The sequence below is a fragment of the Pseudophryne corroboree genome, chromosome 9, assembly GCF_028390025.1.
Source record: "Pseudophryne corroboree isolate aPseCor3 chromosome 9, aPseCor3.hap2, whole genome shotgun sequence".
NCBI classification, from domain to species: Eukaryota; Metazoa; Chordata; class Amphibia; order Anura; family Myobatrachidae; genus Pseudophryne; species Pseudophryne corroboree.
The window spans coordinates 2,443,504-2,466,269 of NC_086452.1; the positions used below are offsets into that span (position 1 = coordinate 2,443,504).

Genomic DNA, 22,766 nt, shown 5'->3' on the forward strand with positions numbered 1-22,766 from the left:
GTTAGGGATAGGCTGCAGGAGGGGCAGGGGGAGGGGCAGTCACTAGGGGGAGGGATAGGCTGCAGGAGGGGCAGGGGGAGGGTCAGGCACTAGGGGGGAGGGTTAGGGATAGGCTGCAGGAGGGGAGAGTGGGAGGTAGGCACTAGGTGGAGGGTTAGGGATAGGCTGCAAGAGGGGGAGGGTCAGGCACTAGGGGGAGGGGGAGGGATAGGCTGCAGGAGGGGCAGGGGGAGGGTCAGGCACTAGGGCGAGGGTTAGGGATAGGCTGCAGGAGGGGGAGGGTCAGGCACTAGGTGGAGGGTTAGGGATAGGCTGCAGGAGGGGGAGGGTCAGGTACTAGGGGGAGGGGGAGGGATAGGCTGCAGGAGGAGGAGGGTCAGGTACTAGGGGGAGGGGGAGGGATAGGCTGCAGGAGGGGCAAGGGGAGGGTCAGGCACTAGGGGGAGGGGGAGGGATAGGCTGCAGGAGGGGGAGGGTCAGGCACTAGGGGGAGGGTTAGGGATAGGCTGCAGGAGGGGAGAGTGGGAGGTAGGCACTAGGTGGAGGGTTAGGGATAGGCTGCAGGAGGGGGAGGGTCAGGCACTAGGGGGAGGGGGATGGATAGGCTGCAGGAGGGGCAGGGGGAGGGTCAGGAATTAGGGGAGGGTTAGGCTGCAGGAGGGGCAGGGGGAGGGTCAGGCACTAGGGGGATGGATAGGCTGCAGGAGGGGCAAGGGGAGGGTCAGGCACTAGGGGGATGGATAGGCTGCAGGAGGGGCAGGGGGAGGGCCAGGCACTAGGGGGATGGATAGGCTGCAGGAGGGGCAGGGGAGGGTCAGGCACTAGGGGAGGGATAGGCTGCAGGAGGGGCAGGGGGAGGGTCAGGCACTAGGGGGAGGGTGAGGGATAGGCTGCAGGAGGGGCAGGGGGAGGGTCAGGCACTAGGGGGAAGGAGAGGGATAGGCTGCAGGAGGGGCAGGGGGAGGGGCAGGCACTAGGGGGAGGGTTAGGGATAGGCTGCAGGAGGGGCAGGGGGAGGGTCAGGCACTAGGGGGAGGGTTAGGGATAGGCTGCAGGAGGGGCAGGCACTAGGGGGGGGGGGGGGGGTTAGGGATAGGCAGTGCAGATAAATAACACCTGGTGGGTGTGTGATACTCTGGAAGGCGCTGCATGACATACAGGTGCTGTATAAATACAGGTTACTGATAATAACGCTGATTGATGAATAATCAGTCACAAGATAACATGAGGTCTGTATCTATTACAATGAGACATATTGGATACAGTATAGATTTCTGCTGGTTATATATATGATACGCGGCACAGCTTATATCTCCATGAGCGGATTCTGAGCTGGGAGCCAGGCATAATAGAGCAAGTAACTATGCACCACGGTAAGACCATGGCGCACTGCAGGGGGGATGTGAAATGTGCAGAGCGGTAGAGATTTGGGAGGGGCATGTCCTAGCTCAAATTAATATGACAGTGTAAAAATACAGCTGGATGTGGGGCCTAGGCGGGTGAGCGGGTTAGGGCAGGGCCATGGTCCGGGGGCTGGGCGGCAATGCTGTACCTTCTTCAGGCGGTGAATGCAGTCCCTCTCCAGCCTCTCCTCTGCTTGCTGTAGGCCCAGCTCTTGGTCTGCCAGTGGGGAGTCATCTGTAGAGGTCTCAGTGCCAGGACCGCTTCCTGTGCTTTTACCTGGATGACAATAATAAACAAGGAGCTTCTATTAATTTACAGTGACACGGGAGCGTGCAATCTAATGTGTCATAGTGAATGCGGGGAGACTCCGAGATACTGTACCAGCAATCTCCCTGTCTCACAGAAGAGCCTGGTTCTCATGGATTGCACCTTGCTCCCATTATAGAGCTGCCATATACTCCGAGATACTGTACCAGCAATCTCCCTGTCTCACAGAAGAGCCTGGTTCTCATGGATTGCACCTTGCTCCCATTATAGAGCTGCTATATACTCCGAGATACTGTACCAGCAATCTCCCTGTCTCACAGAAGAGCCTGGTTCTCACGGATTGCACCTTGCTCCCATTATAGAGCTGCTATATACTCCGAGATACTGTACCAGCAATCTCCCTGTCTCACAGAAGAGCCTGGTTCTCACGGATTGCACCTTGCTCCCATTATAGAGCTGCTATATACTCCGAGATACTGTACCAGCAATCTCCCTGTCTCACAGAAGAGCCTGGTTCTCACGGATCCCTTGCTCCCATTATAGAGCTGCTATATACTCCGAGATACTGTACCAGCAATCTCCCTGTCTCACAGAAGAGCCTGGTTCTCACGGATTGCACCTTGCTCCCATTATAGAGCTGCTATATACTCCGAGATACTGTACCAGCAATCTCCCTGTCTCACAGAAGAGCCTGGTTCTCATGGATTGCACCTTGCTCCCATTATAGAGCTGCTATATACTCCGAGATACTGTACCAGCAATCTCCCTGTCTCACAGAAGAGCCTGGTTCTCCCGGATTGCACCTTGCTCCCATTATAGAGCTGCTATATACTCCGAGATACTGTACCAGCAATCTCCCTGTCTCACAGAAGAGCCTGGTTCTCATGGATTGCACCTTGCTCCCATTATAGAGCTGCTATATACTCCGAGATACTGTACCAGCAATCTCCCTGTCTCACAGAAGAGCCTGGTTCTCCCGGATTGCACCTTGCTCCCATTATAGAGCTGCTATATACTCCGAGATACTGTACCAGCAATCTCCCTGTCTCACAGAAGAGCCTGGTTCTCCCGGATTGCACCTTGCTCCCATTATAGAGCTGCTATATACTCCGAGATACTGTACCAGCAATCTCCCTGTCTCACAGAAGAGCCTGGTTCTCATGGATTGCACCTTGCTCCCATTATAGAGCTGCTATATACTCCGAGATACTGTACCAGCAATCTCCCTGTCTCACAGAAGAGCCTGGTTCTCACGGATTGCACCTTGCTCCCATTATAGAGCTACTATATACTCCGAGATACTGTACCAGCAATCTCCCTGTCTCACAGAAGACCCTGGTTCTCATGGATTGCACCTTGCTGCCATTATAGAGCTGCTATATACTCCGAGATACTGTACCAGCAATCTCCCTGTCTCACAGAAGAGCCTGGTTCTCACGGATTGCACCTTGCTCCCATTATAGAGCTGCTATATACTCCGAGATACTGTACCAGCAATCTCCCTGTCTCACAGAAGAGCCTGGTTCTCCCGGATTGCACCTTGCTCCCATTATAGAGCTGCTATATACTCCGAGATACTGTACCAGCAATCTCGCTGTCTCACAGAAGAGCCTGGTTCTCACGGATCCCTTGCTCCCATTATAGAGCTGCTATATACTCCGAGATACTGTACCAGCAATCTCCCTGTCTCACAGAAGAGCCTGGTTCTCATGGATTGCACCTTGCTCCCATTATAGAGCTGCTATATACTCCGAGATACTGTACCAGCAATCTCCCTGTCTCACAGAAGAGCCTGGTTCTCCCGGATCCCTTGCTCCCATTATAGAGCTGCTATATACTCCGAGATACTGTACCAGCAATCTCCCTGTCTCACAGAAGAGCCTAGTTCTCACGGATCCCTTGCTCCCATTATAGAGCTGCTATATACTCCGAGATACTGTACCAGCAATCTCCCTGTCTCACAGAAGAGCCTGGTTCTCCCGGATTCCTTGCTCCCATTATAGAGCTGCTATATACTCCGAGATACTGTACCAGCAATCTCCCTGTCTCACAGAAGAGCCTGGTTCTCACGGATTGCACCTTGCTCCCATTATAGAGCTGCTATATACTCCGAGATACTGTACCAGCAATCTCCCTGTCTCACAGAAGAGCCTGGTTCTCACGGATTGCACCTTGCTCCCATTATAGAGCTGCTATATACTCCGAGATACTGTACCAGCAATCTCCCTGTCTCACAGAAGAGCCTGGTTCTCACGGATTCCTTGCTCCCATTATAGAGCTGCTATATACTCCGAGATACTGTACCAGCAATCTCCCTGTCTCACAGAAGAGCCTGGTTCTCACGGATTGCACCTTGCTCCCATTATAGAGCTGCTATATACTCCAAGATACTGTACCAGCAATCTCCCTGTCTCACAGAAGAGCCTGGTTCTCACGGATTGCACCTTGCTCCCATTATAGAGCTGCTATATACTCCGAGATACTGTACCAGCAATCTCCCTGTCTCACAGAAGAGCCTGGTTCTCATGGATTGCACCTTGCTCCCATTATAGAGCTGCTATATACTCCGAGATACTGTACCAGCAATCTCCCTGTCTCACAGAAGAGCCTGGTTCTCACGGATTGCACCTTGCTCCCATTATAGAGCTGCTATATACTCCGAGATACTGTACCAGCAATCTCCCTGTCTCACAGAAGAGCCTGGTTCTCACGGATTGCACCTTGCTCCCATTATAGAGCTGCTATATACTCCGAGATACTGTACCAGCAATCTCCCTGTCTCACAGAAGAGCCTGGTTCTCATGGATTGCACCTTGCTCCCATTATAGAGCTGCTATATACTCCGAGATACTGTACCAGCAATCTCCCTGTCTCACAGAAGAGCCTGGTTCTCACGGATTGCACCTTGCTCCCATTATAGAGCTGCTATATACTCCGAGATACTGTACCAGCAATCTCCCTGTCTCACAGAAGAGCCTGGTTCTCATGGATTGCACCTTGCTCCCATTATAGAGCTGCTATATACTCCGAGATACTGTACCAGCAATCTCCCTGTCTCACAGAAGAGCCTGGTTCTCACGGATCCCTTGCTCCCATTATAGAGCTGCTATATACTCCGAGATACTGTACCAGCAATCTCCCTGTCTCATAGAAGAGCCCGGTTCTCACGGATTGCACCTTGCTCCCATTATAGAGCTGCTATATACTCCGAGATACTGTACCAGCAATCTCCCTGTCTCACAGAAGAGCCTGGTTCTCACGGATCCCTTGCTCCCATTATAGAGCTGCTATATACTCCGAGATACTGTACCAGCAATCTCCCTGTCTCACAGAAGAGCCTGGTTCTCAGGGATTGCACCTTGCTCCCATTATAGAGCTGCTATATACTCCGAGATACTGTACCAGCAATCTCCCTGTCTCACAGAAGAGCCTGGTTCTCCCGGATCCCTTGCTCCCATTATAGAGCTGCTATATACTCCGAGATACTGTACCAGCAATCTCCCTGTCTCACAGAAGAGCCTGGTTCTCCCGGATCCCGTGCTCCCATTATAGAGCTGCTATATACTCCGAGATACTGTACCAGCAATCTCCCTGTCTCACAGAAGAGCCTGGTTCTCCCGAATCCCTTGCTCCCATTATAGAGCTGCTATATACTCCGAGATACTGTACCAGCAATCTCCCTGTCTCATAGAAGAGCCTGGTTCTCATGGATTGCACCTTGCTCCCATTATAGAGCTGCTATATACTCCGAGATACTGTACCAGCAATCTCCCTGTCTCACAGAAGAGCCTGGTTCTCACGGATTCCTTGCTCCCATTATAGAGCTGCTATATACTCCGAGATACTGTACCAGCAATCTCCCTGTCTCATAGAAGAGCCTGGTTCTCATGGATTGCACCTTGCTCCCATTATAGAGCTGCTATATACTCCGAGATACTGTACCAGCAATCTCCCTGTCTCACAGAAGAGCCTGGTTCTCACGGATTGCACCTTGCTCCCATTATAGAGCTGCTATATACTCCGAGATACTGTACCAGCAATCTCCCTGTCTCACAGAAGAGCCTGGTTCTCACGGATCCCTTGCTCCCATTATAGAGCTGCTATATACTCCGAGATACTGTACCAGCAATCTCCCTGTCTCATAGAAGAGCCTGGTTCTCATGGATTGTACCTTGCTCCCATTATAGAAGCTGCTATATACTCCGAGATACTGTACCAGCAATCTCCCTGTCTCACAGAAGAGCCTGGTTCTCTCGGATCCCTTGCTCCCATTATAGAGCTGCTATATACTCCGAGATACTGTACCAGCAATCTCCCTGTCTCACAGAAGAGCCTGGTTCTCCCGGATCCCTTGCTCCCATTATAGAGCTGGTATATACTCCGAGATACTGTACCAGCAATCTCCCTGTCTCACAGAAGAGCCTGGTTCTCATGGATTGCACCTTGCTCCCATTATAGAGCTGCTATATACTCCAAGATACTGTACCAGCAATCTCCCTGTCTCACAGAAGAGCCTGGTTCTCACGGATTGCACCTTGCTCCCATTATAGAGCTGCTATATACTCCGAGATACTATACCAGCAATCTCCCTGTCTCACAGAAGAGCCTGGTTCTCACGGATTGCACCTTGCTCCCATTATAGAGCTGCTATATACTCCGAGATACTGTACCAGCAATCTCCCTGTCTCACAGAAGAGCCTGGTTCTCCCCGGATCCCTTGCTCCCATTATAGAGCTGCTATATACTCCGAGATACTGTACCAGCAATCTCCCTGTCTCACAGAAGAGCCTGGTTCTCAGGGATTGCACCTTGCTCCCATTATAGAGCTGCTATATACTCCGAGATACTGTACCAGCAATCTCCCTGTCTCACAGAAGAGCCTGGTTCTCCCGGATCCCGTGCTCCCATTATAGAGCTGCTATATACTCCGAGATACTGTACCAGCAATCTCCCTGTCTCACAGAAGAGCCTGGTTCTCCCGAATCCCTTGCTCCCATTATAGAGCTGCTATATACTCCGAGATACTGTACCAGCAATCTCCCTGTCTCACAGAAGAGCCTGGTTCTCATGGATTCCTTGCTCCCATTATAGAGCTGCTATTACCTCCGAGATACTGTACCAGCAATCTCCCTGTCTCATAGAAGAGCCTGGTTCTCATGGATTGCACCTTGCTCCCATTATAGAGCTGCTATATACTCCGAGATACTGTACCAGCAATCTCCCTGTCTCACAGAAGAGCCTGGTTCTCACGGATTGCACCTTGCTCCCATTATAGAGCTGCTATATACTCGGAGATACTGTACCAGCAATCTCCCTGTCTCACAGAAGAGCCTGGTTCTCATGGATTGCACCTTGCTCCCATTATAGAGCTGCTATATACTCCGAGATACTGTACCAGCAATCTCCCTGTCTCACAGAAGAGCCTGGTTCTCATGGATTGCACCTTGCTCCCATTATAGAGCTACTATATACTCCGAGATACTGTACTAGCAATCTCCCTGTCTCACAGAAGAGCCTGGTTCTCTCGGATCCCTTGCACCCATTATAGAGCTGCTATATACTCCAAGATACTGTACCAGCAATCTCCCTGTCTCATAGAAGAGCCTGGTTCTCTCGGATCCCTTGCTCCCATTATAGAGCTGCTATATACTCCGAGATACTGTACCAGCAATCTCCCTGTCTCACAGAAGAGCCTGGTTCTCACGGATCCCTTGCTCCCATTATAGAGCTGCTATATACTCCGAGATACTGTACCAGCAATCTCCCTGTCTCATAGAAGAGCCTGGTTCTCCCGGATTGCACCTTGCTCCCATTATAGAGCTGCTATATACTCCGAGATACTGTACCAGCAATCTCCCTGTCTCACAGAAGAGCCTGGTTCTCACGGATCCCTTGCTCCCATTATAGAGCTGCTATATACTCCGAGATACTGTACCAGCAATCTCCCTGTCTCATAGAAGAGCCTGGTTCTCATGGATTGCACCTTGCTCCCATTATAGAGCTGCTATATACTCCGAGATACTGTACCAGCAATCTCCCTGTCTCACAGAAGAGCCTGGTTCTCTCGGATCCCTTGCTCCCATTATAGAGCTGCTATATACTCCGAGATACTGTACCAGCAATCTCCCTGTCTCACAGAAGAGCCTGGTTCTCATGGATTGCACCTTGCTCCCATTATAGAGCTGCTATATACTCCAAGATACTGTACCAGCAATCTCCCTGTCTCACAGAAGAGCCTGGTTCTCACGGATTGCACCTTGCTCCCATTATAGAGCTGCCATATACTCCGAGATACTGTACCAGCAATCTCCCTGTCTCACAGAAGAGCCTAGTTCTCACGGATCCCTTGCTCCCATTATAGAGCTGCTATATACTCCGAGATACTGTACCAGCAATCTCCCTGTCTCACAGAAGAGCCTGGTTCTCCCGGATTGCACCTTGCTCCCATTATAGAGCTGCTATATACTCTGAGATACTGTACCAGCAATCTCCCTGTCTCACAGAAAAGCCTGGTTCTCACGGATTCCTTGCTCCCATTATAGAGCTGCTATATACTCCGAGATACTGTACCAGCAATCTCCCTGTCTCACAGAAGAGCCTGGTTCTCCCGGATTCCTTGCTCCCATTATAGAGCTGCTATATACTCCGAGATACTGTACCAGCAATCTCCCTGTCTCACAGAAGAGCCTGGTTCTCACGGATTGCACCTTGCTCCCATTATAGAGCTGCTATATACTCAGAGATACTGTACCAGCAATCTCCCTGTCTCACAGAAGAGCCTGGTTCTCATGGATTGCACCTTGCTCCCATTATAGAGCTGCTATATACTCCGAGATACTGTACCAGCAATCTCCCTGTCTCACAGAAGAGCCTGGTTCTCACGGATTGCACCTTGCTCCCATTATAGAGCTGCTATATACTCCGAGATACTGTACCAGCAATCTCCCTGTCTCACAGAAGAGCCTGGTTCTCATGGATTGCACCTTGCTCCCATTATAGAGCTGCTATATACTCCGAGATACTGTACCAGCAATCTCCCTGTCTCACAGAAGAGCCTGGTTCTCACGGATTGCACCTTGCTCCCATTATAGAGCTGCTATATACTCCGAGATACTGTACCAGCAATCTCCCTGTCTGACAGAAGAGCCTGGTTCTCATGGATTGCACCTTGCTCCCATTATAGAGCTGCTATATACTCCGAGATACTGTACCAGCAATCTCCCTGTCTGACAGAAGAGCCTGGTTCTCATGGATTGCACCTTGCTCCCATTATAGAGCTGCTATATACTCCGAGATACTGTACCAGTAATCTCCCTGTCTCACAGAAGAGCCTGGTTCTCATGGATTGCACCTTGCTCCCATTATAGAGCTGCTATATACTCCGAGATACTGTACCAGCAATCTCCCTGTCTCACAGAAGAGCCTGGTTCTCACGGATTGCACCTTGCTCCCATTATAGAGCTGCTATATACTCCGAGATACTGTACCAGCAATCTCCCTGTCTCACAGAAGAGCCTGGTTCTCATGGATTGCACCTTGCTCCCATTATAGAGCTGCTATATACTCCGAGATACTGTACCAGCAATCTCCCTGTCTCACAGAAGAGCCTGGTTCTCACGGATCCCTTGCTCCCATTATAGAGCTGCTATATACTCCGAGATACTGTACCAGCAATCTCCCTGTCTCACAGAAGAGCCTGGTTCTCCCGGATCCCTTGCTCCCATTATAGAGCTGCTATATACTCCGAGAAACTGTACCAGCAATCTCCCTGTCTCATAGAAGAGCCTGGTTCTCACGGATCCCTTGCTCCCATTATAGAGCTGCTATATACTCCGAGATACTGTACCAGCAATCTCCCTGTCTCATAGAAGAGCCTGGTTCTCCCGGATTGCACCTTGCTCCCATTATAGAGCTGCTATATACTCCGAGATACTGTACCAGCAATCTCCCTGTCTCACAGAAGAGCCTGGTTCTCATGGATTGCACCTTGCTCCCATTATAGAGCTGCTATATACTCCGAGATACTGTACCAGCAATCTCCCTGTCTCACAGAAGAGCCTAGTTCTCACGGATCCCTTGCTCCCATTAAAGAGCTGCTATATACTCCGAGATACTGTACCAGCAATCTCCCTGTCTCACAGAAGAGCCTGGTTCTCATGGATTGCACCTTGCTCCCATTATAGAGCTGCTATATACTCCGAGATACTGTACCAGCAATCTCCCTGTCTCACAGAAGAGCCTGGTTCTCATGGATTGCACCTTGCTCCCATTATAGAGCTGCTATATACTCCGAGATACTGTACCAGCAATCTCCCTGTCTCACAGAAGAGCCTGGTTCTCATGGATTGCACCTTGCTCCCATTATAGAGCTGCTATATACTCCGAGATACTGTACCAGCAATCTCCCTGTCTCACAGAAGAGCCTGGTTCTCCCGAATCCCTTGCTCCCATTATAGAGCTGCTATATACTCCGAGATACTGTACCAGCAATCTCCCTGTCTCACAGAAGAGCCTGGTTCTCACGGATTCCTTGCTCCCATTATAGAGCTGCTATATACTCCGAGATACTGTACCAGCAATCTCCCTGTCTCATAGAAGAGCCTGGTTCTCATGGATTGCACCTTGCTCCCATTATAGAGCTGCTATATACTCCGAGATACTGTACCAGCAATCTCCCTGTCTCACAGAAGAGCCTGGTTCTCACGGATTGCACCTTGCTCCCATTATAGAGCTGCTATATACTCCGAGATACTGTACCAGCAATCTCCCTGTCTCACAGAAGAGCCTGGTTCTCATGGATTGCACCTTGCTCCCATTATAGAGCTGCTATATACTCCGAGATACTGTACCAGCAATCTCCCTGTCTCACAGAAGAGCCTGGTTCTCATGGATTGCACCTTGCTCCCATTATAGAGCTACTATATACTCCGAGATACTGTACCAGCAATCTCCCTGTCTCACAGAAGAGCCTGGTTCTCACGGATTGCACCTTGCTCCCATTATAGAGCTGCTATATACTCCGAGATACTGTACCAGCAATCTCCCTGTCTCACTGAAGAGCCTGGTTCTCCCGGATCCCTTGCTCCCATTATAGAGCTGCTATATACTCCGAGATACTGTACCAGCAATCTCCCTGTCTCACAGAAGAGCCTGGTTCTCAGGGATTGCACCTTGCTCCCATTATAGAGCTGCTATATACTCCGAGATACTGTACCAGCAATCTCCCTGTCTCACAGAAGAGCCTGGTTCTCCCGGATCCCTTGCTCCCATTATAGAGCTGCTATATACTCCGAGATACTGTACCAGCAATCTCCCTGTCTCACAGAAGAGCCTGGTTCTCACGGATCCCTTGCTCCCATTATAGAGCTGCTATATACTCCGAGATACTGTACCAGCAATCTCCCTGTCTCACAGAAGAGCCTGGTTCTCACGGATTCCTTGCTCCCATTATAGAGCTGCTATATACTCCGAGATACTGTACCAGCAATCTCCCTGTCTCATAGAAGAGCCTGGTTCTCCCGGATTGCACCTTGCTCCCATTATAGAGCTGCTATATACTCCAAGATACTGTACCAGCAATCTCCCTGTCTCACAGAAGAGCCTGGTTCTCACGGATCCCTTGCTCCCATTATAGAGCTGCTATATACTCCGAGATACTGTACCAGCAATCTCCCTGTCTCACAGAAGAGCCTGGTTCTCACGGATTGCACCTTGCTCCCATTATAGAGCTGCTATATACTCCGAGATACTGTACCAGCAATCTCCCTGTCTCATAGAAGAGCCTGGTTCTCATGGATTGCACCTTGCTCCCATTATAGAGCTGCTATATACTCCGAGATACTGTACCAGCAATCTCCCTGTCTCACAGAAGAGCCTGGTTCTCACGGATTGCACCTTGCTCCCATTATAGAGCTGCTATATACTCGGAGATACTGTACCAGCAATCTCCCTGTCTCACAGAAGAGCCTGGTTCTCATGGATTGCACCTTGCTCCCATTATAGAGCTGCTATATACTCCGAGATACTGTACCAGCAATCTCCCTGTCTCACAGAAGAGCCTGGTTCTCATGGATTGCACCTTGCTCCCATTATAGAGCTACTATATACTCCGAGATACTGTACTAGCAATCTCCCTGTCTCACAGAAGAGCCTGGTTCTCTCGGATCCCTTGCACCCATTATAGAGCTGCTATATACTCCAAGATACTGTACCAGCAATCTCCCTGTCTCATAGAAGAGCCTGGTTCTCTCGGATCCCTTGCTCCCATTATAGAGCTGCTATATACTCCGAGATACTGTACCAGCAATCTCCCTGTCTCACAGAAGAGCCTGGTTCTCACGGATCCCTTGCTCCCATTATAGAGCTGCTATATACTCCGAGATACTGTACCAGCAATCTCCCTGTCTCATAGAAGAGCCTGGTTCTCCCGGATTGCACCTTGCTCCCATTATAGAGCTGCTATATACTCCGAGATACTGTACCAGCAATCTCCCTGTCTCACAGAAGAGCCTGGTTCTCACGGATCCCTTGCTCCCATTATAGAGCTGCTATATACTCCGAGATACTGTACCAGCAATCTCCCTGTCTCATAGAAGAGCCTGGTTCTCATGGATTGCACCTTGCTCCCATTATAGAGCTGCTATATACTCCGAGATACTGTACCAGCAATCTCCCTGTCTCACAGAAGAGCCTGGTTCTCTCGGATCCCTTGCTCCCATTATAGAGCTGCTATATACTCCGAGATACTGTACCAGCAATCTCCCTGTCTCACAGAAGAGCCTGGTTCTCATGGATTGCACCTTGCTCCCATTATAGAGCTGCTATATACTCCAAGATACTGTACCAGCAATCTCCCTGTCTCACAGAAGAGCCTGGTTCTCACGGATTGCACCTTGCTCCCATTATAGAGCTGCCATATACTCCGAGATACTGTACCAGCAATCTCCCTGTCTCACAGAAGAGCCTAGTTCTCACGGATCCCTTGCTCCCATTATAGAGCTGCTATATACTCCGAGATACTGTACCAGCAATCTCCCTGTCTCACAGAAGAGCCTGGTTCTCCCGGATTGCACCTTGCTCCCATTATAGAGCTGCTATATACTCTGAGATACTGTACCAGCAATCTCCCTGTCTCACAGAAAAGCCTGGTTCTCACGGATTCCTTGCTCCCATTATAGAGCTGCTATATACTCCGAGATACTGTACCAGCAATCTCCCTGTCTCACAGAAGAGCCTGGTTCTCCCGGATTCCTTGCTCCCATTATAGAGCTGCTATATACTCCGAGATACTGTACCAGCAATCTCCCTGTCTCACAGAAGAGCCTGGTTCTCACGGATTGCACCTTGCTCCCATTATAGAGCTGCTATATACTCAGAGATACTGTACCAGCAATCTCCCTGTCTCACAGAAGAGCCTGGTTCTCATGGATTGCACCTTGCTCCCATTATAGAGCTGCTATATACTCCGAGATACTGTACCAGCAATCTCCCTGTCTCACAGAAGAGCCTGGTTCTCACGGATTGCACCTTGCTCCCATTATAGAGCTGCTATATACTCCGAGATACTGTACCAGCAATCTCCCTGTCTCACAGAAGAGCCTGGTTCTCATGGATTGCACCTTGCTCCCATTATAGAGCTGCTATATACTCCGAGATACTGTACCAGCAATCTCCCTGTCTGACAGAAGAGCCTGGTTCTCATGGATTGCACCTTGCTCCCATTATAGAGCTGCTATATACTCCGAGATACTGTACCAGTAATCTCCCTGTCTCACAGAAGAGCCTGGTTCTCATGGATTGCACCTTGCTCCCATTATAGAGCTGCTATATACTCCGAGATACTGTACCAGCAATCTCCCTGTCTCACAGAAGAGCCTGGTTCTCACGGATTGCACCTTGCTCCCATTATAGAGCTGCTATATACTCCGAGATACTGTACCAGCAATCTCCCTGTCTCACAGAAGAGCCTGGTTCTCATGGATTGCACCTTGCTCCCATTATAGAGCTGCTATATACTCCGAGATACTGTACCAGCAATCTCCCTGTCTCACAGAAGAGCCTGGTTCTCACGGATCCCTTGCTCCCATTATAGAGCTGCTATATACTCCGAGATACTGTACCAGCAATCTCCCTGTCTCACAGAAGAGCCTGGTTCTCCCGGATCCCTTGCTCCCATTATAGAGCTGCTATATACTCCGAGAAACTGTACCAGCAATCTCCCTGTCTCATAGAAGAGCCTGGTTCTCACGGATCCCTTGCTCCCATTATAGAGCTGCTATATACTCCGAGATACTGTACCAGCAATCTCCCTGTCTCATAGAAGAGCCTGGTTCTCCCGGATTGCACCTTGCTCCCACTATAGAGCTGCTATATACTCCGAGATACTGTACCAGCAATCTCCCTGTCTCACAGAAGAGCCTGGTTCTCATGGATTGCACCTTGCTCCCATTATAGAGCTGCTATATACTCCGAGATACTGTACCAGCAATCTCCCTGTCTCACAGAAGAGCCTAGTTCTCACGGATCCCTTGCTCCCATTAAAGAGCTGCTATATACTCCGAGATACTGTACCAGCAATCTCCCTGTCTCACAGAAGAGCCTGGTTCTCATGGATTGCACCTTGCTCCCATTATAGAGCTGCTATATACTCCGAGATACTGTACCAGCAATCTCCCTGTCTCACAGAAGAGCCTGGTTCTCATGGATTGCACCTTGCTCCCATTATAGAGCTGCTATATACTCCGAGATACTGTACCAGCAATCTCCCTGTCTCACAGAAGAGCCTGGTTCTCATGGATTGCACCTTGCTCCCATTATAGAGCTGCTATATACTCCGAGATACTGTACCAGCAATCTCCCTGTCTCACAGAAGAGCCTGGTTCTCCCGAATCCCTTGCTCCCATTATAGAGCTGCTATATACTCCGAGATACTGTACCAGCAATCTCCCTGTCTCACAGAAGAGCCTGGTTCTCACGGATTCCTTGCTCCCATTATAGAGCTGCTATATACTCCGAGATACTGTACCAGCAATCTCCCTGTCTCATAGAAGAGCCTGGTTCTCATGGATTGCACCTTGCTCCCATTATAGAGCTGCTATATACTCCGAGATACTGTACCAGCAATCTCCCTGTCTCACAGAAGAGCCTGGTTCTCACGGATTGCACCTTGCTCCCATTATAGAGCTGCTATATACTCCGAGATACTGTACCAGCAATCTCCCTGTCTCACAGAAGAGCCTGGTTCTCATGGATTGCACCTTGCTCCCATTATAGAGCTGCTATATACTCCGAGATACTGTACCAGCAATCTCCCTGTCTCACAGAAGAGCCTGGTTCTCATGGATTGCACCTTGCTCCCATTATAGAGCTACTATATACTCCGAGATACTGTACCAGCAATCTCCCTGTCTCACAGAAGAGCCTGGTTCTCACGGATTGCACCTTGCTCCCATTATAGAGCTGCTATATACTCCGAGATACTGTACCAGCAATCTCCCTGTCTCACTGAAGAGCCTGGTTCTCCCGGATCCCTTGCTCCCATTATAGAGCTGCTATATACTCCGAGATACTGTACCAGCAATCTCCCTGTCTCACAGAAGAGCCTGGTTCTCAGGGATTGCACCTTGCTCCCATTATAGAGCTGCTATATACTCCGAGATACTGTACCAGCAATCTCCCTGTCTCACAGAAGAGCCTGGTTCTCCCGGATCCCTTGCTCCCATTATAGAGCTGCTATATACTCCGAGATACTGTACCAGCAATCTCCCTGTCTCACAGAAGAGCCTGGTTCTCACGGATCCCTTGCTCCCATTATAGAGCTGCTATATACTCCGAGATACTGTACCAGCAATCTCCCTGTCTCACAGAAGAGCCTGGTTCTCACGGATTCCTTGCTCCCATTATAGAGCTGCTATATACTCCGAGATACTGTACCAGCAATCTCCCTGTCTCATAGAAGAGCCTGGTTCTCCCGGATTGCACCTTGCTCCCATTATAGAGCTGCTATATACTCCAAGATACTGTACCAGCAATCTCCCTGTCTCACAGAAGAGCCTGGTTCTCACGGATCCCTTGCTCCCATTATAGAGCTGCTATATACTCCGAGATACTGTACCAGCAATCTCCCTGTCTCACAGAAGAGCCTGGTTCTCACGGATTGCACCTTGCTCCCATTATAGAGCTGCTATATACTCCGAGATACTGTACCAGCAATCTCCCTGTCTCATAGAAGAGCCTGGTTCTCATGGATTGCACCTTGCTCCCATTATAGAGCTGCTATATACTCCGAGATACTGTACCAGCAATCTCCCTGTCTCACAGAAGAGCCTGGTTCTCTCGGATCCCTTGCTCCCATTATATAGCTGCTATATACTCCGAGATACTGTACCAGCAATCTCCCTGTCTCACAGAAGAGCCTGGTTCTCATGGATTGCACCTTGCTCCCATTATAGAGCTGCTATATACTCCAAGATACTGTACCAGCAATCTCCCTGTCTCACAGAAGAGCCTGGTTCTCACGGATTGCACCTTGCTCCCATTATAGAGCTGCCATATACTCCGAGATACTGTACCAGCAATCTCCCTGTCTCACAGAAGAGCCTAGTTCTCACGGATCCCTTGCTCCCATTATAGAGCTGCTATATACTCCGAGATACTGTACCAGCAATCTCCCTGTCTCACAGAAGAGCCTGGTTCTCATGGATTGCACCTTGCTCCCATTATAGAGCTGCTATATACTCCGAGATACTGTACCAGCAATCTCCCTGCCTCACAGAAGAGCCTGGTTCTCATGGATTGCACCCTGCTCCCATTATAGAGCTGCTATATACTCCGAGATACTGTACCAGCAATCTCCAAGTCTCACAGAAAAGCCTGGTTCTCACGGATTCCTTGCTCCCATTATAGAGCTGCTATATACTCTGAGATACTGTACCAGCAATCTCCCTGTCTCACAGAAGAGCCTGGTTCTCACGGATTGCACCTTGCTCCCATTATAGAGCTGCTATATACTCAGAGATACTGTACCAGCAATCTCCCTGTCTCACAGAAGAGCCTGGTTCTCATGGATTGCACCTTGCTCCCATTATAGAGATGCCATATACTCCGAGATACTGTACCAGCAATCTCCCTGTCTCACAGAAGAGCCTGGTTCTCACGGATTGCACCTTGCTCCCATTATAGAGCTGCTATATACTCCGAGATACTGTACCAGCAATCTCCCTGTCTCACAGAAGAGCCTGGTTCTCATGGATTGCACCTTGCTCCCATTATAGAGCTGCTATATACTCCGAGATACTGTACCAGCAATCTCCCTGTCTCACAGAAGAGCCTGGTTCTCACGGATTGCACCTTGCTCCCATTATAGAGCTGCTATATACTCCGAGATACTGTACCAGCAATCTCCCTGTCTCACAGAAGAGCCTGGTTCTCATGGATTGCACCTTGCTCCCATTATAGAGCTGCTATATACTCCGAGATACTGTACCAGTAATCTCCCTGTCTCACAGAAGAGCCTGGTTCTCACGGATTGCACCTTGCTCCCATTATAGAGCTGCTATATACTCCGAGATACTGTACCAGCAATCTCCCTGTCTCACAGAAGAGCCTGGTTCTCACGGATTGCACCTTGCTCCCATTATAGAGCTGCCATATACTCCGAGATACTGTACCAGCAATCTCCCTGTCTCACAGAAGAGCCTGGTTCTCCCGGATCCCTTGCTCCCATTATAGAGCTGCTATATACTCCGAGATACTGTACCAGCAATCTCCCTGTCTCACAGAAGAGCCTGGTTCTCCCGGATCCCTTGCTCCCATTATAGAGCTGCTATATACTCCGAGATACTGTACCAGCAATCTCCCTGTCTCAAAGAAGAGCCTGGTTCTCATGGATTGCACCTTGCTGCCATTATAGAGCTGCTATATACTCCGAGATACTGTACCAGCAATCTCCCTGTCTCACAGAAGAGCCTGGTTCTCTCGGATCCCTTGCTCCCATTATAGAGCTGCTATATACTCCGAGATACTGTACCAGCAATCTCCCTGTCTCACAGAAGAGCCTGGTTCTCACGGATTGCACCTTGCTCCCATTATAGAGCTGCTATATACTCCGAGATACTGTACCAGCAATCTCCCTGTCTCACAGAAGAGCCTGGTTCTCCAGGATTGCACCTTTCTCCCATTATAGAGCTGCTATATACTCCGAGATACTGTACCAGCAATCTCCCTGTCTCACAGAAGAGCCTGGTTCTCACGGATTGCACCTTGCTCCCATTATAGAGCTGCTATATACTCCGAGATACTGTACCAGCAATCTCCCTGTCTCACAGAAGAGCCTGGTTCTCACGGATTGCACCTTGCTCCCATTATAGAGCTGCTATATACTCCGAGATACTGTACTAGCAATCTCCCTGTCTCACAGAAGAGCCTGGTTCTCACGGATTGCACCTTGCTCCCATTATAGAGCTGCTATATACTCCGAGATACTGTACCAGCAATCTCCCTGTCTCACAGAAGAGCCTGGTTCTCATGGATTGCACCTTGCTCCCATTATAGAGCTGCTATATACTCCGAGATACTGTACCAGCAATCTCCCTGTCTCACAGAAGAGCCTGGTTCTCATGGATTGCACCTTGCTCCCATTATAGAGCTGCTATATACTCCGAGATACTGTACCAGCAATCTCCCTGTCTCACAGAAGAGCCTGGTTCTCACGGATCCCTTGCTCCCATTATAGAGCTGCTATATACTCCGAGATACTGTACCAGCAATCTCCCTGTCTCACAGAAGAGCCTGGTTCTCACGGATCCCTTGCTCCCATTATAGAGCTGCTATATACTCCGAGATACTGTACCAGCAATCTCCCTGTCTCACAGAAGAGCCTGGTTCTCAGGGATTGCACCTTGCTCCCATTATAGAGCTGCTATATACTCCGAGATACTGTACCAGCAATCTCCCTGTCTCACAGAAGAGCCTGGTTCTCCCGGATCCCTTGCTCCCATTATAGAGCTGCTATATACTCCGAGATACTGTACCAGCAATCTCCCTGTCTCACAGAAGAGCCTGGTTCTCCCGGATCCCTTGCTCCCATTATAGAGCTGCTATATACTCCGAGATACTGTACCAGCAATCTCCCTGTCTCACAGAAGAGCCTGGTTCTCATGGATTGCACCTTGCTCCCATTATAGAGCTGCTATATACTCCGAGATACTGTACCAGCAATCTCCCTGTCTCACAGAAGAGCCTGGTTCTCATGGATTGCACCTTGCTCCCATTATAGAGCTGCTATATACTCCGAGATACTGTACCAGCAATCTCCCTGTCTCACAGAAGAGCCTGGTTCTCACGGATCCCTTGCTCCCATTATAGAGCTGCTATATACTCCGAGATACTGTAACAGCAATCTCCCTGTCTCATAGAAGAGCCTGGTTCTCACGGATTGCACCTTGCTCCCATTATAGAGCTGCTATATACTCCGAGATACTGTACCAGCAATCTCCCTGTCTCACAGAAGAGCCTGGTTCTCACGGATTGCACCTTGATCCCATTATAGAGCTGCCATATACTCCGAGATACTGTACCAGCAATCTCCCTGTCTCACAGAAGAGCCTGGTTCTCACGGATTCCTTGCTCCCATTATAGAGCTGCTATATACTCCGAGATACTGTACCAGCAATCTCCCTATCTCATAGAAGAGCCTGGTTCTCATGGATTGCACCTTGCTCCCATTATAGAGCTGCCATATACTCCTAGATACTGTACCAGCAATCTCCCTGTCTCACAGAAGAGCCTGGTTCTCATGGATTGCACCTTGCTCCCATTATAGAGCTACTATATACTCCGAGATACTGTACAAGCAATCTCCCTGTCTCACAGAAGAGCCTGGTTCTCTCGGATCCCTTGCTCCCATTATAGAGCTGCTATATACTCCAAGATACTGTACCAGCAATCTCCCTGTCTCACAGAAGAGCCTGGTTCTCTCGGATCCCTTGCTCCCATTATAGAGCTGCTATATACTCCGAGATACTGTACCAGCAATCTCCCTGTCTCACAGAAGAGCCTGGTTCTCTCGGATCCCTTGCTCGCATTATAGAGCTGCTATATACTCCGAGATACTGTACCAGCAATCTCCCTGTCTCACAGAAGAGCCTGGTTCTCACGGATTGCACCTTGCTCCCATTATAGAGCTGCTATATACTCCGAGATACTGTACCAGCAATCTCCCTGTCTCACAGAAGAGCCTGGTTCTCATGGATTGCACCTTGCTCCCATTATAGAGCTGCTATATACTCCGAGATACTGTACCAGCAATCTCCCTGTCTCACAGAAGAGCCTGGTTCTCACGGATTCCTTGCTCCCATTATAGAGCTGCTATATACTCCGAGATACTGTACCAGCAATCTCCCTGTCTCACAGAAGAGCCTGGTTCTCACGGATTCCTTGCTCCCATTATAGAGCTGCTATATACTCCGAGATACTGTACCAGCAATCTCCCTGTCTCACAGAAGAGCCTGGTTCTCACGGATTGCACCTTGCTCCCATTATAGAGCTGCTATATACTCCGAGATACTGTACCAGCAATCTCCCTGTCTCATAGAAGAGCCTGGTTCTCATGGATTGCACCTTGCTCCCATTATAGAGCTGCTATATACTCCGAGATACTGTACCAGCAATCTCCCTGTCTCACAGAAGAGCCTGGTTCTCATGGATTGCACCTTGCTTCCATTATAGAGCTGCTATATACTCCGAGATACTGTACCAGCAATCTCCCTGTCTCACAGAAGAGCCTGGTTCTCATGGATTGCACCTTGCTCCCATTATAGAGCTGCTATATACTCCGAGATACTGTACCAGCAATCTCCCTGTCTCACAGAAGAGCCTGGTTCTCACGGATTGCACCTTGCTCCCATTATAGAGCTGCTATATACTCCGAGATACTGTACCAGCAATCTCCCTGTCTCACAGAAGAGCCTGGTTCTCTCTGATCCCTTGCTCCCATTATAGAGCTGCTATATACTCCGAGATACTGTACCAGCAATCTCCCTGTCTCACAGAAGAGCCTGGTTCTCACGGATTGCACCTTGCTCCCATTATAGAGCTGCCATATACTCCGAGATACTGTACCAGCAATCTCCCTGTCTCACAGAAGAGCCTAGTTCTCACGGATCCCTTGCTCCCATTATAGAGCTGCTATATACTCCGAGATACTGTACCAGCAATCTCCCTGTCTCATAGAAGAGCCTGGTTCTCACGGATTGCACCTTGCTCCCATTATAGAGCTGCCATATACTCCAAAATACTGTACCAGCAATCTCCCTGTCTCACAGAAGAGCCTAGTTCTCACGGATCCCTTGCTCCCATTATAGAGCTGCTATATACTCCGAGATACTGTACCAGCAATCTCCCTGTCTCACAGAAGAGCCTGGTTCTCATGGATTGCACCTTGCTCCCATTATAGAGCTGCTATATACTCCGAGATACTGTACCAGCAATCTCCCTGTCTCACAGAAGAGCCTGGTTCTCATGGATTGCACCCTGCTCCCATTATAGAGCTGCTATATACTCCGAGATACTGTACCAGCAATCTCCCTGTCTCACAGAAAAGCCTGGTTCTCACGGATTCCTTGCTCCCATTATAGAGCTGCTATATACTCCGAGATACTGTACCAGCAATCTCCCTGTCTCACAGAAGAGCCTGGTTCTCACGGATTGCACCTTGCTCCCATTATAGAGCTGCTATATACTCAGAGATACTGTACCAGCAATCTCCCTGTCTCACAGAAGAGCCTGGTTGTCACGGATTGCACCTTGCTCCCATTATAGAGCTGCTATATACTCCGAGATACTGTACCAGCAATCTCCCTGTCTCACAGAAGAGCCTGGTTCTCCCGAATCCCTTGCTCCCATTATAGAGCTGCTATATACTCCGAGATACTGTACCAGCAATCTCCCTGTCTCACAGAAGAGCCTGGTTCTCACGGATTCCTTGCTCCCATTATAGAGCTGCTATATACTCCGAGATACTGTACCAGCAATCTCCCTGTCTCACAGAAGAGCCTGGTTCTCACGGATTGCACCTTGCTCCCATTATAGAGCTGCTATATACTCCGAGATACTGTACCAGCAATCTTCCTGTCTCACAGAAGAGCCTGGTTCTCATGGATTGCACCTTGCTCCCATTATAGAGCTACTATATACTCCGAGATACTGTACAAGCAATCTCCCTGTCTCACAGAAGAGCCTGGTTCTCTCGGATCCCTTGCTCCCATTATAGAGCTGCTATATACTCCAAGATACTGTACCAGCAATCTCCCTGTCTCATAGAAGAGCCTGGTTCTCCCGGATTGCACCTTGCTCCCATTATAGAGCTGCTATATACTCCGAGATACTGTACCAGCAATCTCCCTGTCTCACAGAAGAGCCTGGTTCTCACGGATCCCTTGCTCCCATTATAGAGCTGCTATATACTCCGAGATACTGTACCAGCAATCTCCCTGTCTCATAGAAGAGCCTGGTTCTCATGGATTGCACCTTGCTCCCATTATAGAGCTGCTATATACTCCGAGATACTGTACCAGCAATCTCCCTGTCTCACAGAAGAGCCTGGTTCTCTCGGATCCCTTGCTCCCATTATAGAGCTGCTATATACTCCGAGATACTGTACCAGCAATCTCCCTGTCTCACAGAAGAGCCTAGTTCTCATGGATTGCACCTTGCTCCCATTATAGAGCTGCTATATACTCCAAGATACTGTACCAGCAATCTCCCTGTCTCACAGAAGAGCCTGGTTCTCTCGGATCCCTTGCTCCCATTATAGAGCTGCTATATACTCCGAGATACTGTACCAGCAATCTCCCTGTCTCACAGAAGAGCCTGGTTCTCATGGATTGCACCTTGCTCCCATTATAGAGCTGCTATATACTCCGAGATACTGTACCAGCAATCTCCCTGTCTCACAGAAGAGCCTGGTTCTCATGGATTGCACCTTGCTCCCATTATAGAGCTGCTATATACTCCGAGATACTGTACCAGCAATCTCCCTGTCTCACAGAAGAGCCTGGTTCTCATGGATTGCACCCTGCTCCCATTATAGAGCTGCT

The 22,766-nt window shown here is 49.4% G+C and overlaps 1 protein-coding gene across 1 annotated transcript in view; it reads right to left on the reverse strand.

Moving 5' to 3' along the window:
* TUT4 (terminal uridylyl transferase 4) overlaps positions 1 to 22,766 on the reverse strand; it is a 424,536-nt gene that overhangs the window by 300,376 nt on the left and 101,394 nt on the right. Inside the window, exon 3 of the mRNA XM_063938888.1 lies at positions 1,553 to 1,680. Coding sequence (XP_063794958.1) covers positions 1,553 to 1,680 — 128 coding nt within the window. The remainder of the gene's footprint in view (positions 1 to 1,552; positions 1,681 to 22,766) is intronic.